Consider the following 18,743-nt stretch of genomic DNA (forward strand, 5'->3'; position numbering starts at 1 on the left):
ACTGCATAACTGTGCAGTCTAAACTGTTAAAAACACTTGCTCTGTTTAAACAAATATAAATGCATGGAAATTTATGAAGATAAAGCGTAATGCATATAACGGATGCATATGACGGTTGTCAGCTGAGTGTTTACTGAAGTAAATACACTGAGTATCTACTAAGCCACACAAGAGGATATAGTATATGGCAGCTATCAGTTCAGTAAATGCTCGGTTCATAGTCAGCATGTGCGCCCTGCTCTCTCCTTTTGTTTTCTCAGTTAGGTACTGTTTGCACCTTCTCGGTTATGTATTGTCTCCATCATGAAGCTATATCAACACGCCCAATTTACCACTACACTTTAAGAGCCAGTGCATGCCTGGTGCTGCTAACAAGTGGTGAATTTCTGTGAAAATAGTAAGGATAGGCGTCCCTATGATACTCCCATTCATTGTGATTCCACATATCATGCTGTTTAATGATTTCTGTAAAGCACACCACATTCCCTTGTCCTAACCTTAACATCGTAGGCTGTGTTGACCACAAATACTATACGTGTTTCAGTCCCCAACTACTAGAATGCTTATGCTGTAATGATGAAAGCAGAGACAGCTCCCACATTCCAAAAATATTTTGCGCACTTGCGCTTTCGGTTAACTGTACTTCAGTGGCCTTGTGCCACCAAGCTTCTGTTCGTGGGGCAAATATATGCATGTAAGCTGCAGCCACTTGCTTCAGTGTAAGGTGCTCTATAAGCTACAGCTAACTAGTGTCGTCATGCCCGGCAAATGCCTGGTGCAAGACAATGTCACGCAGATGGTGCAAACCAACACATCTCAATTACTGTCACCTGTTTAACTCATGCACCCCATGTGACCATTTCTGTTGCCCTTCACACCCGCTGGGCAAAGTGTTGCTGCCGCACACGCAGTGCCATGCAAAAGAGAAAGAAAAGGAGTCTTCACGCTGCATAGCCTCCGAGATCCTATGCATGTTCTGAACCTCGGAGGCCCAGACACTTGTGACCACTCTTTGTTACCTGCTTGTCACGTGGTGACGAGCACAATGAAGTTTGACAACTGAGAGCCAGCCTTGGATACTGTGCTGGTTCGTATCCTGTGGCCATGACACGGGAAACTTCTCTTTGTCATTTGCTGCGTGGCATAAAGTGTAACAGAATTAGCCCAGCGATTCTTGCGGCATGCAGCAGAAGCATCATGCTCCCAGGGTGCTCCTAAGTAGAGTTAAAAATTGCCAGTAGCTTAGTTGTGTTGGTATGGTCGGCAAGCCAAGGTCTTTAGAGAGACCATTGCATTTGCCACGCCACTTGTAAATGTGTTCGAAGAAGCTGCTAGCCAGTCACGTTCCTATCTTTTTTTTTGTCTTTCTTTCTTTCTTTTTTGATAAGTGTCGGTAGACATTTTGTGTTCATTTTAAAGTATATGATGAGCTATGAGAACTGCCTAGCTGTTATATATATATATATATATATATATATATATATACAGGGTGTCCCAGCTATCACGCAGCATGATTAAAAAGAAGAGGAACGGCGTTACGCAAAGCAAACGTAGTGCGTATTGCTTCCAGTGCAGTGGAGTAGCCGCCAGTAATTTTTTCGCTACCGATATTTAATTGGTTAATTGTAATTAATTATCTAACTCGAGAAGTAATGTCCTAATTATCAAAGTGTCAATGAGAAAATTGTAGAGCAACATGAAAAACTCCCGATACAGCTTTCTGTTGCTCAATACGTGCTACATAAATGTGTTTTCCCGAGCGTAAAAGAAGCCCGCGAATACACGCTAAGTGCCTCGAGCGGTCAGTCGCGCGGCAATGTTGCGTGAACACGCGGGCTTCTTTCACGCTCGGTTAAACACATTTATGTAGCACGTATTGAGCAACAGAAAGCTGTATGGGGAGTTTTTGATTTCAGTTTTTCAATTTTCTCATTGACACTTTGATAATTAGGACATTACTTCTCGAGTTTGATAATTAATTACAATTAACGAATTAAATCTTGGTAACCAAAAAATTACTGGCGGCTACTCCACTGCACTGGAAACAATACGCACTACGTTTGCTTCGCGTAACGCCGTTCCTCTTTTTTTAAATCGTGTTGCGTGTTAGCTGGGACACCCTGTATATATATAGCAGTTTTTCTCAAGAGTTGTTGCAATGAAATGCCAAAAATATTGTATGTGCTCTTTATGTCATTGCCAGGATGTTTTCATTGAATCTTCACGTTAGAGCATCAGTGTTTCCCCACAGATGTTATATGGAAGAATTGAAAGTTTTGTTGGTTACCAAAAAACTGGGGGGTTCTTGCACTGTTAGTGTTATTGTGTTATGGCTGGCACATAATGAAGACGCACATCATCCACCTTTTTGTTGAACATTGTGGGCGTAAATTTTATTATATTTTTTCTGCATCTAACAATATTTATTGTATTTGCTCTGCAGATTTTCTTTACCTGAAGATTTATTCAAGTGCTTAAAGCAATTAAGTTGTTACAGTTCTACTTGATAGCTTTATAGTTGAGCATGTGGAATGCATAGCATTTCTTTCTGGTTTTCTGATATGTGAGGTCGGCTTCGGATTAGTTAACTGCTTTGAATATAGTCTGTGAAAAGTGATGCCCATAATAAAAATCAGATTTTAATGGCAGCAAAATTTACTGGCATTCATGAATATGTTTAAAACAATGTTGTTTTTATTTTCTTAGCAAGGAACCACTGTGAAAACTGTCAAACAATCCTTTCGGTTATTTCATTTACAGTCCAATAGTACAGTAGATAGAAGTGGTTCGTGACACGAATGTGTTTTGTTAACTAGATTTTATGTTGGCACATAAGATGATGTTTTCCATTGGTAACCTGCCATGAATTCCTGGGTATTCCACTGAAGGTCTCTGGTTCCATGAGAATTGACACTTCCTAAAGCACACTTGATAACACAGTTAATATGGTTTGTTTCGAGTTGTTCAAAAATCAACACACATTGCCTTTGTTTATGTTACTTTATGTCTTGGTTTGCCTTCTACCTTGTGAATGTGATTTTATTCGTGACCAGCACATGCTTTGTTGTTATCATCAGCAAGCTTGGAAGTGGAGAGCATCACTCATTCTACGGCCTAGCTGGTTTTCAGCATACAGCAAGCCCCATATATAGTGCACATTATGCAGCTGCGTTACATGCAGCATGGTCTGGTCATTATGTGTATAGTAGTTACAATAGCATATTCGGTCGAGTGTGTGTTAGATCTTTTATCCAGGTTCTAGCATGTCTTGAAGCTTGTTCCTTGCAAAAAAAAAAACAAAAACAAAAGTGCATGATATGCTTCCTGACTGAATGTAATTAATTACTCTAGGCCAAAAAAAAAATTTGTTGTACGAATGGTGCTGTATGCAAACTTTCTTGTAATTATTTCCCATCACTGACGAGCATGAATGACTTGCTGTGTTTGCACATGTAGAGTGCATGAGTTTTCACAGCTGACCAGTTGATCGAAGGCACAAAAGAAAGAGCTGTGATAAACAACCGCATATTGTTTTGCTTCTGAATAAACACATTCAGCGCCCATCACTTACTTTTAGCAGTGGTAGTTCACGGCTGGTTGCAGTCACAGGGCTGGTGTCTGCCAAGACCAGCGTCCTGCGGTAAAGTAGGTTTTTCAGCTGCATCCAGTATAACGCGGTTCTGCAAACAGATTTAGACAAACTACAAATGATATCTTACACGTAACACATTACAAAACAGGTGCAAAGGCATTCAGTTTATGTTCCTCCTTTGTTCCTTAACCTGCACATCCTTGAGGTGTTATATCTCTCAAGCAATGTTCCAAGGTGGCTTCCTTTTTTTTCAACTACAGGTTCGAAAAAAAAAAAAGAAACATTGAACCGCTGCAGGCTCATGTGAGGGTCCTGAAGAACAAACATGAGATTGCTTCCTTTAACTTAATTAACAGAACCCACTTATAATGACTTGGCATTGCAATACAATCTCTGGTGTTCATATTGCTGGCCCATATTGTGACAAGGGCCCTTAATTAACTCACCCTTATTCATGCAAACAGTTAATGTGGCATACAGTGTGGACGATGGTGCTACGTATTTGGAAAAATGTATTTTAGATTAACTAAGTCACCGTCCAAGTAATGTTAGAAAGATCCACGAGATGCTTGTTTTCACCACATGCATATAAATATTTCATACGCTCATAACAGAGCTGATGGGCACCCTTGCTTTATGATGAAATACACTTTCCTAAAAGAGCTAGGAAGAAAAGTAAGTTATTTCAGCTTGCAAGAAGTAGAAAGTGCGTTCTGAAATGTTTAAGTGCATGAACCTTCTTGAAGTTATAAATTGCAGCTCTTATTGCATGTTACATTTGAACACTCATCTTACACCATTGGATAATAAATTGTGTACGTTCTCCAAGAGATTGGCATTGCAAAGCTGCGTGCTGAATCAAACTTTTGTCTATCACATTCTGTGGTACCTACTAATAAGCTGCAGCTGGCAAAACTGTGCCTACAGATATAGTCAAACCCAAACTAAGCATGTTTTGTCTAATAACTAGGAATAAAATTTGTAGTTCAAAGCTGTTGCCCTTTGAGGTAAATGCACAGAATGCAGCTGCAAGTGTGTAAGTCTCGACCGCGAGCTCTTCACCGACACAAATTGGCCCCCCATTGCAAATTACGTTGAAGGTGAGTCCCTGCGACGCAGTCCATTGTCATTTGCAGTCGAGCAATTGTATTGTGATGTTAATTATAAGTGGGTTGAGTGAGCTTTTTGTGTACACATCCACATTTTCACCCTCACCCTTGTCCAGCTTTACTAACCTGTGTGTGCACATCGACACTGAAGAGGGATAGGCAGCAGCCACTAGTAGTTGCATCAATGGGAAGGGTCTGGCATGAATGGATCTTCCATCTGTACTTACAGGTTCGTTTGCCCTATATTTCACAGGGGTGACATTTCGTGGTGCATTCTGTTTAAAAGCATGCTTGCATGTGGCAGTCACCTGTTCCATTGAGAATGAGTTAGGAGCAGGTGTCACATGCTGTGATAGAGGGTGATAGATATTTTCTTAGAGGAAGGAGCAGTGGCACCGTCTGCTGTCAGCAGAGTGAAACTGTTGTCTGCATTCCGTCGTCTTCACAGCAGGGGTTTTACCCTCTTAGGATAGATGGCACCATTGTTCATTTTATTTTTTTTTAGAAAATCCTCATTTTTGTTAAGCATCGCTGCAGGTGGCATGTGCCTCTGAGCTACTATATACAAAGCTGGATAGTAATATTCCAGCTTTTGAGCAAAATGCACCATTAAATGCCACCTCTGCGCAAAATCTAAATGCAAACAAGCCAACGGTATAGATAGAAGTGCCGTTATACTGGGGCTTCATTGTCAGCAAAATATTCAGTTTGCATGATGCGCACTCCAATGCCATACTTTATGAAATAATATTGTCGTGGCTGAATAGATTCATTTACATTCAAGACTGTGTTGTTAATTTTGCATTGATTTTCTTATAGGTCAGCACTACCTCGCATGTGGTGACTATAACGCCGACAGCTTGCTCTATGCAAGTGCTGTGCATATGTCCACGCGAAATGTGGCGCTATGATTGTCAGTGCAACATGTTGTTGTTGACATTTCATTTTAAATTTGTTTTAGTAAAACTCATCTCAGGTGCTGAGAACAGTTAATAGTGGATGTGGATGATTCATTTTTTTGTTTCTTCTTTTAGTTGAAATTATTTCAACCCCTCTTCAGTGTCTGCAGATTTAGTCGCACCCAGTGTCCTATGCATCGGCTGTACAATTTGCACGGCTTTGTACATGTCTGCTGTGCCCATTGTTGTGCTGTGAAGGCGGCACCGAATGTAGTCTAGTGGCACTTGCAATGCCGCGAGCTCTTCTGTTGAGGCCAATTTTGTCCACTTTGCTGCACCGCCCCTGCCTTTCATTGTGAAACTAACAAAGAGTTCCAGTCATGGATAGCATGCATGGCAGCTGAATGCAGCTGGTAGTACTAACTGTGTGCTTGTCAAGCTTAGTATAAGTAAAAGACCACTTTTTCTGCACCTCTTGCTGAAAGGGGAGTGCGGTGCTTATATCTTGGCCATTTTCACCATGTTGCATGAGCATGTTGTTTGTCACCAGCATCTGTATTGCTTGATGCGACTACATTTCAGGTGGAGGTATCTGGCCACTTTAACTGGGCATCAGACCATTCCAGTTGGCAACCGTAGCACTTGGTAGCAGTTCGTTGCTGGTTTCTAGCAAGTTAGAAGCGAGACTGACCCATTTGTGTCACTAGGTCCCCTTGACATTCTCTGCAATCCTAGCAGGCAATGACATTTAGATACAAAGTTGTGCAATTCTCTGCATGCAGAGTTTGGATGTATGCGGTGGCACTACCCGGGGCACGTGTTTTGTGCATGGAACCTTGTTTTGTTTGTCCATTTTAATGTACCGCTTACTGCGTAACATATTCTACTAACCAATTCATTTCGTTCTCACTGATTGGGTTTTGTTTATTTTGTCCTTCACACAAAGAGTCTGTGCAAGGCTGTCCAAGTTGCATGAACTAAAATCGGGTGATTAACCACTTTGTGCAAATGTTTCTGCCGTTCCTTCGTACCATTGTAGCAGATGCACGGTTCGGCATTTAGCTGCACTGAAAGGCATTCCCAATTTACAAAGCCTTCTGTATTTTACTTCTTAAAACTAGAGTCAGTGGTGCTAGTTTAAGTTATGTTTATGCATGGTACGTTCCAGAGGCTGAGAAAATGCACCTCACAGGTATTAAGTAATAAATAAGCTATTTGAACTAACTTTATTGTTGTTCAGTCCTTCATTTCACACTGAGATGTCATCTATTAAAAAACATATAGAGTGCGAGAATACAAAAATGCATGCATAGGAAGCCATGTACACAAATCATTGACATATTTATCTTACTGAATTTGTGCTTTTCTCTCTTTCAATACTCCTTTTGTCGTGAATAATACACTATCCCAGTAATTAAGCATTATTCTTGCAGCTTTTGCTAGAAAACTCCACTTACAAGGGCCAAAAAAACCAATAGTTACTGCTTTTATGCTTTATCATTTGTTAGGCTTCATTTATTGGCTTTTCTGCACATTTCAGTTCATCTTGCACTTTTTCTTAGCATCTGTGCATTATTCATTAATCAAAATGAAGTTGAGAGATAGAGATGCTGGAAGCTTTGCGTGCGCATTGTTTTTTTACTTGCCAGCATGCAAAGCTTTACACATATCATGCTTTTGCACTTCCAACACATACCAACCAATTTGTATATATAAAAACCACATTTGCACTCCTATCACTGTAGGACACAAGTTAATTAGCATGCATATCTAATTCTTATGTGCACATTAATGTCTCACCATAAGAAACGCGTTAAAAATAACTCGTCCATTATATTGGCTGCCAACTACTGGTAAACGTGAAAAGTGGCCTTTTTTGCTGCTCCCACAGGAGGCTGCATGTTTAAATACATGGTGTCATTACAGTATGTGCAAGTTTTTATATCTTCTTTTGAGCAGTGCACTAGATGTTTGGTGCACAAGTGTTATGCTTCTCATGTGCTAGTTGCTGAGCAGAGGTTGTTTTTCGGAGGGCCACCATGTGGCATGTTTTTCTGTTCTTAAACCGTCAACATTGCATTATCAAGGTTGTGTGTTTAGTTGGTGTGTTTCATGATTCATTGTTGTGTTTGTTTCTCTAGTTACTTTTTTCCCCCACTATTTCTCAGTTCAAATCAGGCAGACAAATAGGCCCACACAGCGGCTGAAATATTTGTCTTAACATGCAGACTTTTACTAACTATGTTTGCCTGCATTTGTGTAAAAATAACAGCACTTGGACCGTCTTGCACCTGTGTTACAATAGCGTGAAAATGTTGGCGCATATGTTTATTTTAACTACATGGCATTCCAGCCTTTGTGTGAATGTTTGGATCTGGTGACTGTGTAAAGAAAGCTTATGAGCTTACACGAAACGAATCTTAACATTTTGCCTAGCCTGTGCTTTTCTTTTTTTTTCCACAAGGTAGTTCTGACATTTAGATTTACGAAAAAGTGCATAATATTACAAAGTCCATTTAAGTTCACCTTATGAAATAAAGCTTATGATTTGTGGTAAAAACAGTACCTTTCTTTTTCCTTTATCTCTGCTACTAGGATGCTGTGATAAATGAACTGAAGAACAAAACTCGGTTGGTGAATGAGAAACGCTTGCTGAAGCAGGACGAAGTCTACAATGGAGCTCTTGAAGACATTCTTCTTGGTGGGTGTTTTCTAATTTCATTTGGTGGGGTTTGTTTTGATTGCGGCCTGATAATATCAGGGCGGTACAACATCTCAGTCTACTGCTGCAGATGGAAAAGTTATGTCTGCACTATCACAGAAACAAAAGCTGATTTTCCCTACAATTATCTCTTCATTCAAGACTGCACAGGAGACTACAGATTCATTTCATAACAGAAATATCTTAATACATGACTAATAAGAAATCTCTTGCAACATTATGGCCAACATTGTTTATGATAAACAGCAACCATCTATGTAAAGTTTATGGTAAACTCACTGGCCTTCACAAGCTTAATAACAAGTATGTATACATTTTATGAGGGACATTGCTTATCATAAAGCTTATGAGAGCTGTCTGTTTCAGCATGAGTGTCAAAACTTAGCATTTGCATGTGTTGCACTGAAATGTTCTTGTTTCAAAGTAATAACTGATTATTGTGATGGAGCACAATATGTGATGGCTAGTTGTTAAAACGCAAACATAATGCTGTCACATCAAGTTACATGACTGCCAGTGGCACTGGCACCAGATGGCAAACTATATGCGCTTGTGTGTCTCAACCATCCATTTTTACTTGTTCAGAACTCTTCCGTGGATTACAGATGCTTCTAATAAAACACCGAGTCAGTTTTCCTATTGATAAGGTGTTACATTAGCAGCACACACAGTTTGTAAAATATATAGAGATCGCACGCCACCCAGCTTTATCACATGCAGACTTGCGCCATTGGTATAAGGTTCTCTGGTTTTCTGGGATTCGGAAAGCTAAAAACATGAATAAACAAAAACAATCAAGCCAAAATGCTTTTTTGTTGTAGTTAGTGTCAGAATACATTAACAGATCATGATCTTCAAACCTAGATGCGATGAACTGTGGGATGTCCTCTCCATCTTTGCAGTGGACACCTTCAGTCAAGTACAGTTGATGCTTCCACTTCCTAAGAATTAGATTATGACTGTTGAAGAACAGTGACTTTGAGCTGTTGCATGTCTTTACATTAGTTGTCGGAGAGAAAGTAGCACGAGCAAGTGGAAACTTTCAGCCATCTTATTTATATTCGAATCCTTCGTACTATGTAACATTTCAGGCAGGTACAGTGTACAGTGGGGAAAAAAAAATGAAAAACAGCATACCATATATAGTCATGTAAGGGCCACGCCCCACTTTGGAGGGGAAAATTAAGGAAAAAAATTTTAAATGTCTTGCTGGAAAGCAAAGTTAGTTCCGTTGCCGCTAGATTACGCTCGCTGCATTTTCGTCGACGCCGCTCAGGCCAGCACTGCCGCGCCATTATTTTGTCGTGTGGCGCATCATCTCGGCTGTGTTGGCAGTGTTTCCAATCAGATTGGTGGTATAGGATGCCAACGAGGTGAGCTCTTCCGGGAGCAAGTGAAATTGAGTGATAATAAAAACATTTGTAACATGTCATTTGCATCTCTTACCCACTGCTACAGTTGTGGAAACAGTACGAACCTTTAGCGGGCCGTCATCGCCCTGATTTGTGTAAGGGCCGCACCCAGCCAAGATTCTAGAAAAAAAAAGTGTGACCCTTACACGAGTATATACGGTATATGCAACATCATACTAAGGTGTACAAGACTCTCACCCAGTTGCCATGCCAACAGAAGTTTTGCTTAGACAAAGCACTATGAACACTAGGCTATCGTCTTTGTATTTGTAGCATGCATTTTCTTTAGGCTTAAGAATAATGGCTTTTAAAGTACAATCATGCAGTGACAAAATCCAGGCACTGTGTGCTTGCCTGGGATTTGTTGTTGTGGAGGCTTCAGACACAAATAAATACAGTTGAAAGCTTGCACTCATCCATGTCTTGTCCCAGTTGTGCTACAACTTTTCCCATGGCCATCATCTATCAACCAGCCCAGCAGCTCATCTTATCAAGCTACATTTACATCTGCAGGTCTCAAGAACGAACCATACCGTCGAGCAGACGCTGTGCGCAGGAGTCAGCGGCGGAAACAGGAGAATGTACGGCTATCACGCACGATGGAAGAGATGGAGCTCTAGCTGCTTCCACCTGGTGATAAGAGTGCAAGAGTAAGTTGCCTGCTTTTATCACCATATGTCCTCTGGTAGGGTTGCAGTCTTGTGTGGAGAATAAGTGTTGTCCCAGTCCCACTGCCAGTTTGCCTATTCAGATACATGTGACATAGAGTAATGCAGTACTTCTCATTTAAAATTCTGTAGTCATGACTGCACCCTTTGTGCGATGTAGAAGACGTAAATAATTTAATGTTGCTTTATTGTGATTATTGGGACACATCGCTGCAAAGATATACTAGACGTACAACTGGAACATGAACAAGGAAGCACTAAAGCGCTCTAGCAGCTTTGTTTACATTGTCCTTAACGTCTGCACTGAACATATACACTACTTCTTGCTATGAGGTGTACAGTACAGTCTTCTGTTAAAGAGAACACCTATCCAGTAATAAAGCGACTACAGTCAAACCTCATTGTAACGAAGTCGCACCTGCCACTAAAATTACTTTGGTATATGTGTTATAAAAGTAGGCACTAATATCAATGAAAAAAATCCCAGATTGTATCTGCTTAAGACAAACGCAAGTGCAATACTGTCCGTCGACATTGCAAGCCACCTAGCGAGAATGGTATTGTCGGTCGTTCACTTTCGGAGGTAAAATCACTTTTGCAACATTGTGTGACTAACAACAGGACTCATCGGGCGACAGCATCTCCTTGGCGTTGTGCCAAGCACACTGACCGACATGACTGGCAAGCCACCGCACTGCCATTATCACCGAGATCGGCCACTCGCAATAACATACGTGGTGCGCGTCACTCGGTGTATTGCTCATATATTCTAGTTCTTTGTAGCCAGGGGCCGTATGCTTAGTCAGTTCTCGTCGGTGATACAATCATTTTCGCAAGGTATATCACGTGATCCTGCACCGGAAGCTTCAGCATCTACAGCCGATAGCGCTTCTTGCACAGTGCCAAGCTAGCTATCTTAGCACCATATCGGGAAGGCTGTTGCTCGTTGATGCCGACAGGTTTGGTGCCGAGTCACGCGAAAGTGATCGTATCCCCAAAAATGATTGACCGAAAATACTGCTTTGGAATTCCTGCCTCCCAAGAAACATGTTTTGAACTGTGAGTGAGTAAATATTTGCTTCGCAATATCCGATATTGCGTTTGGTCATGTAGATTTGGTTTCATTATAGCTGTAGCTAAGCCCCGTGAAATAAAGCGTGACCACCCAAATTCTTTATTTTCATTGTTGTATCCTATAATTAATTATATCCGTGTTCATTTTATCGAGGTTCGACTGTATAACTGGAACATTTCTTCATCCAGAAGAAGTGCCTGATCTGGTCTGTTGGGGGTACAGTTATACAGAAAAGTATCACTCTGTGGGCCTTCATTCCATGTGTCAGCGATATCGATGGCAGAATACTAAGTGAATTTCCCTTTAACACTGGACTGTACTGTACTATGACCACGGAGCAGCACTGCTTGTGCATCCCTCACTGCAAAGGCTCCTTTAACTTTCTTGCGAGACAGTGACAATGATTTACTGTGATTGCCTTTGGACGTGCATAACTATGTGTGTCATTTTTTACATTATCTCAAAGACATACTCTTTGCCACAATGAGGACACACAAAAATGAAGGCACATTGACAACAATATGAGTGTCAATTTATCTTCCTTTTTGTGTGTGTCCTCTTTGTGGCAACTATGTCTTTCAGCATATGCCAACTAGGCCAAGAAGCCGCTCTCTTGTGTGATTGCATCCATCTGGAGTAGCATTCGAGGCGAAGGCATTCTAGGCAAACTTCTCAAGATTTCATTGCAGCCACTCCTCCTTCTCAGAAGAGCAGTAATGAATCAAATGTGTTGCCTCTAAAAGAAGGAGTTGAATATCGCAGACTGATGGAAGTATAACTTCGACATAATTTTTTACATAGGCCCTGACATATGAAAATTTATGAAGGTTGCAATACCTGTGCAACAAAAACAGATATCTGAATCCTGTAAGCCACACGTCAGAGAGTGTAGAGAGCAGACAATCGCATAGCTACCTCAGTAATGTGAATTCTGAACGAGGCTTTTTTACTCTCTTGAAGGTGTAGGTTAGTATAATATGCTGAACGGCCACTTTGAGTACCTGATCAGTGCAGCTTACAAAACTATATTCTTTCTTACACACACACACACACACACACATGCATGCACACACACGCGCACACACACACACACAAATTATAATTTGTGCTTAAAAAAAGTATAATTTTGGGTAAGTCTGAAACCATAGAGTTTCTCGCTATATTACCTAGAGGGAAAACTGGCGCTGCTGTGCTGTGGTATCCATGGGAATGCCGGTGTATTGTGACTTCGGATTGGCATCGTCCACGGAGAGCCAGAAAGGCTTGAAGACGCGCCTGGCTAGCACTGTTCGGTTTGTCACAATGATTCATTTCCTGCTAAAACAGCACGTAAGAAACTGCTTTAGCTTTATTATTGCACAAAAACATGTTCTGTTTAATTTGAGGAATTATTATTGGATGTACAATTATATGAAACGTAAAAAGTATCAGCTGGTCGCTAAAGTTGGAGGACAGACGACAAGATTCTTGATCGCTTTAGAACAACTTGTCGTCTGTTCTTGCTTTTCTTCGCTTGATTCTGCATTGTAGGTGAGTAAACTTTATTGAGAGATATAATATGGGTGAATGAAAGCCTTTTATGTAGATTTTATTTTAAGAACGCATTATTTGTGTAGCCATAGCCACATTTTAGACGAAGCCTCACACAACACCAGCCAACACAAGCCTCGCAGACACATATCCTGTCATTCCCATGACAGCACATCGCCCTTTAAGAAACTCGCATAGACGGTGGTGCCAGATTACCCTCTAGGTGTTAAAGTGAGGAACTCCATGTCTGAAACATTGTGAATTGTGATTGTTGCTAGATTTTTTTTTGCTTTTTATTCATATAAATTTGGCAATGAACATGTGTCACAATGTTGTGACTTCTTTCAGCGTCACATTATTAACAGACAGGATTATGTTCGCACTGGTAAGCACCGTGTTCCAGTTGGAGTGGTTGGGAAAGTTCTTGATGTGCACAAACTTGAAACCATGTTTTGGAGGGTTCTTGAACTAGCATTAGTCATTTGCTTATTTAGTGTACTATATGCTGACTTCACTTTCACCCGACATGGTAGCTCAGTGGCTATGGTGTTTCACTGCTGAGCACTAGGTCGCAGTTTGATCCCAGCTACCGCAACCGCATTCCAGCAGTCGGGGTAGAATGCAACAGTGCTCGTGCACCGTGCTTCAGGTGCACACTAAGGAACTCCAGGTAGTCAAAATTAATCTGGAGTCCTCCACTGCGGCACTCCTCATCACCCGTTGTGCAGTTTCGGGACGTTAAACTTCACAATTTAGTTATTGACTTCACTTTCCTGAACTGTAGTGAGCTTGTCCCGACCAATAAAACAGCCAGAGTGCTGTAACATTGACAGTAAAAAATTAATGCATGCATGCCTGGCCTGTGTGGACTGAAATTTAGTTGCCAGTCTCATTTTTTTTTTAAACACGCTTCTTTGATTCTTATGCAGGCTAGGACCACTTCTTACTTACTGACAGAATTGGTTGTAAGTTATGGTGCAAGCTTTCTTCTAATCCTCGTTTTTTCTCATCTGGTACTTCATAGAAGTTCTTATAAGGGCTTTTCTAGTGCACCAGTGCTAAGTGATAAATTTAATGCTTGGCACCAAGGAACATGCATTCAGTTCTATTTATTCTAATCAGTCACCATGTAAAGCTAATACGTGCTAATAGCATTTTACACATATAAAAAATATACACTATCCTAGTGCAGGTTGAATTTATATATATGCATGTGTGTATGGTGTGTGTGTTTGTAATCCACAAATCGTCGGTATAATGCCAAATAAATCTTCTTTTTTCAATTTTTTTTTCTTCTCAGGAGCTGTGCATGTCCTGGAGTGCCTTTCTCCCTCATCCCTACAGGCCCACTCGCAATAGTGGCAAGCCTGTTCCTCTTCGACGACACCTCTGTGTACAGCATGCATGTGCAATTTGCGGAGCAAATTCGCTTTAGTGACTCGTTACCTTGTAAATATAAGCCGTTGGATCGATAGCACTCCAGCACAAGTTGGAGACGCATGGACACAAACAGTGGTACTACTACCAGCATCGAGTCAAGTGGATGCTGCAGGTGCTTCGCAGCTGCGTCTCATTTGCAACTTCCTTCTCAGCCGAAGCCAGTGTGGCTGCAAAGTGTGTCTGGTCCTCCCTCACGGTCACACGACAACAGTGTGTGCAGTCGGGAGTGTGAAGGTGCTGCTTTTGTGCTCGCTTCATCGCTGGTGCGCTCGACGGCAGCGCTTCAGGTCCGCAGGGGTTTGTCATGGCCCGAGCGGTGTCGTCTTCTCGGTGCTTAGATGGATGTTGAAAGAGACTGCACATGCTTTCCGTGGCTGTGCTTCGTTTTGCTTTTTTTTTTTTTTTGTACATTTGTTTTATGTGTGTCTGCCATTGCTGGTCATTCATGTCCTGCGATGTCTTCGGTGCAAAGACAGAGCCACGTGTGTTTTTGTTTGTTTGCGCTTCTGGTCATTCACGGGGAATTCCCCAATATTGTCCTCCTTTGAGCCCTGTGTGCTGCCCTGACGTATATATTGCATGCAGTGAGCGACTGCGTTGTTAGTGTCTCCATCTCCTCTGTCTTCTTTGTTTATGGAGATTTAGTCGCGTTTGCTTGTCGCTGAAGGTAATCCTGTCAATTATGGTTGTTTTGCAATAATATATACATATATACATATATATTATATATACATATATACATATACAAATGACAGTGTTGACAAAGCAACAGTTTTAGCTCTTTTGGCTCCGCTGCCTACCTTTCTTCTATTTCTTGAACTTCCATCCAGAGATGCTGCAGAAAACGAATTTTCATCACCTCAATGAATTTTTTTTACTGTCTCCTTTTACATATGATGACACAACTAGCCTGGAATGCAATCTGTCTGAAAGTAAACAGCAGTTACTAGGCTAGCAGTTCCTAGCAGCACAAGATGATTGAAAATACTGTTAGAAGTGGTGGACATCAATGCATACATATGAAGCACAGTCATGAAATGCAGTGCACGTGTGGGGGCTTTAGCTGTATTTGCTCATGTAGTGTCTCAGTTTGTCTAGTAGAAGCTGAAATTTACTTCCCTAAGCTTGGGTGCTTAGTTTGCTGCACAGCTAACTGTTCGTTCTTAAGTTTAATAATTTTACAGATTGCTGAACATTTGGGCACTATGCTTGTTTATAGATATGCAGCGACAAAAAAACAGCATGTAACATATAATGTAACACGCCCCTGTGTCTCCCTCACCTACTCTTTTGTAGCTCTTCGCTTCTAAATGCAGCTTTGGAAGCTAAAGTCATTCACTAAAGGATCCTGCTTTAGTGCTGTACTTAATGAGCGTGCCACTGAAAACATGTTCACTCAGCGTCACCTTAATGCAGGTATGTTTCCATAAATCAATGTCTTTAAAGTACAGTGTAGACCGCTTATAACGTAAGTCGCCAGAGTCGCGAATATCTGCACTATAAGCGGTACCGCACTATAACCAAAACAACGATTTTCAAGCCCTGCACGTATGCAAAACATGTAGACCAAACGTGTAGACACACTTTGTACTAACGCGCGCACATCGCGATTACGTTTTCGAGCTGGCAAAGACATAATCTCGATGTAGCCGGTGCTCTTCAAGATCGACAGCTTGCGGCAAACAGCTCGACTGTTTGCCGCAACCACTGCGGAAAAAACCGTGACCGCTATCGACGCCATTATGAACGGCGACTTTGCGGTGCTGAAGGCACGCGCCCGACGCACGCACCGAATTTGGACGAATTAACTGCCATTCGCTGCAACAACAGCAGTCGAAACCGCGGTCGTTATCTATGCGATCATCGATGGCGACTACGCAGTTTTTTAGGCATGCGGCCGACGCGCGTACCGAGTAAAAACGAAACTATATACTGTTCGCCGCAACCGCTGTGGAGAAAACTGCGGTCGTGGATGACGACTACGCAGTTACAAAAGCCCGCGGCCAACGCGGTGTTATGCGACACAAATAGGCTCGAAGTGTTCCGGCATTGCTGTCATCCACGTACGATTTCAACTGATGGCTGTGGTGATACGGACTCCACCGCTTCGTTTGGGTTGGACGCTAGCGCCGTTCTTGCTCTTTTGCGTCGCACATTAGCGGCGCTCCTCGCTCACCGAGCTTCGAAAGTAGTCCGAATTAACCAATGTGCGGCCAAACGCACCTTGTTGAGAAGCATGCTCGCTGCCGTCCTTGTCGGCGAGATTTTCCCGCGGAAGCCGCATTATAACCGGTATTTTGTCTCATGCGGCTGCACTGTAAGCGGTATGCGTATACATGGAGTTCTATGGGAGGGTAAACGGGAGTCGGAAAAGGCCGCGTTGTAGCCAGTTCTGCAGTATAAACTGTTACGTTATAAGTGGTCTATACTGTACTTTTAAATGAACATTAAGTTGAAAGAAGCCCTAGGACTTGGGGAGTGAATGGCATGAACCCATTGAGATAGTAAACTCAGGTTAATATTGGAGTGTCTCGAGCAAACATTCTTAATGTGTCAGGATATTGAACACAGTAATTTTACAAGCTATTTGTGTACATATTCTTGAAACACGTACTTTTCCTAGCGTCAAGCACTGTCAGTGGCATTGAGCGTTTCACCTGTTGATGTTTATGAATACAGGCGCACATTAGTGAGTTTATGAGTGTGACATTGTCTATAAGCTGCAGAATGCACCATGACCACACCCTGTTCTTGACGTAAAATATTAAGTACTGCCCACATGCATCATTGCCGAGCTGTGTTATGTGGACATGCCTTTTTAAAGTTTTAGCATTTCCCCGAGTGTGTGTGTGCGTGTGTGTATAGTTGTTACATTCTGTGCTTAATTGCAATGAATAATAGAAGCATCGTTTTCTCAAACCCATGCTGGTGACATTCATGCCAGGATCGTAGGGTTGGAGCCCTGTTGTATTTAGCTGCATATAATTGTAATGCAGTTATTGGTAGCACCTCTGATAAAAAAAAAAAAAAACTTTTACGTCCTTCACGCTGTCATTGGGCATGCATGTATTACCATAAAAGCATCAGCCAAGGGACCAAACATTCATCATCCCATGAAGAAAACAAAGTTTGAACAGGCAATCCAGAATGTCCTAAGGAGACATTCAACGGCGAAGGTGCATCAATTTTACAAAGGTGTGGGTACCTATAGCCTGAACTCCAGCTCACAGACATTGTCGTATTCAAGACCCTTTTTGCCGGTTTGATGGGACGTCCGCACCGAGTGCCACTTGCAATCTCTAGCAGGAATCAGGAATGCGGCAGTGTTCAGGCGCTTATACTGTTCTGTAGCAGAAATGAATGAACCAGCTGTTTCCTCTGCTGGCAGAAATGGCTGCCATGTTGTCCGGACCTTAACATAAAAGATTCTTGTAGGGTGTTTTCTTTTGTACATTGCTGAGATGTCTATTAAAAAGAATGTTTTTATGACTGCATGTTGGTGTAATAGGTGTATTCATTATCTCTTTCAGTGATGTCTAAAGGACGCTTCACCTCGGCCACTTCCTATTCAGTATCATGACAGCGCAAAAGGGATGGCGACATAGAGAAAAAGAAGTAGTGCACAGGAGTGCTTATCCTGTGTCACTGTCCGTTTTACACTGCCTTGATAATGAACCTGAACCAACTCTCCCTATTTTACTTCCTTATTCAAGTACATGGGAATTGTATAAATGCTCACACCTGGCACCTGATGAGTCAGAGTGAATGAGATTTGTGCTTTTAACTTCTTTTAGCAGATTGCAAGCTCCTAAGCTGGAATGGGATGCTTAAGCTAGAGAAAACCAGATTGCGGCATCACTTGTGGTTCTTCAACAAAATTACATTAGCATGTTGCCACTGCTTTCTCGAAAAATACCACTCTGCACATAGAATTTTTAGTGAGGTTGAGCACTAGAAGATTGCACGACTGTAGCCATTCAAGTGCACAAATTGCTGCCATCGTCTGTGCAGTACCCACGGTTTTACAGGTTTGCCACACGATAAGAGATGGTTCACCTTCCAAGCCTAAGAACATACAGTGAGAAATTTGTGCAGGTGTATGGATGTTATTTCACACTAGATGCCCTTTTCAGTTTTTTTGTGAGAAGCCCAGCCATGAACTTCACGATGGTTTGAAACTAATTTTGTGTTTGAATGTTTTTCTTTAGGGAAAAAATGAAATACAGAAATAAGAGGTTCAAAGAAAACATCAAATTCTGGTGATTGCTAGTACAGAGACTGTTGGAACTGCATTTA

At 41.7% G+C, this 18,743-nt stretch overlaps 1 protein-coding gene across 2 annotated transcripts in view; it reads left to right on the forward strand.

The window, feature by feature from the left end:
- The window catches only part of LOC119442150 (formin-like protein), a 262,196-nt gene extending 244,255 nt beyond the window's left edge, over window positions 1-17,941 (forward strand). For both annotated transcript variants that reach the window (XM_037706904.2, XM_037706905.2), the window contains exons 25-27: window positions 8,196-8,301; window positions 10,248-10,384; window positions 14,308-17,941. In XM_037706904.2, the coding sequence (XP_037562832.1) occupies window positions 8,196-8,301; window positions 10,248-10,354 (213 nt within the window). In that variant the 3' untranslated portion in view covers window positions 10,355-10,384; window positions 14,308-17,941. The remainder of the gene's footprint in view (window positions 1-8,195; window positions 8,302-10,247; window positions 10,385-14,307) is intronic.
- Window positions 17,942-18,743: the final 802 nt, after the last annotated feature.

Source organism: Dermacentor silvarum, chromosome 2 (assembly GCF_013339745.2).
Source record: "Dermacentor silvarum isolate Dsil-2018 chromosome 2, BIME_Dsil_1.4, whole genome shotgun sequence".
Classification (NCBI taxonomy): domain Eukaryota; kingdom Metazoa; phylum Arthropoda; class Arachnida; order Ixodida; family Ixodidae; genus Dermacentor; species Dermacentor silvarum.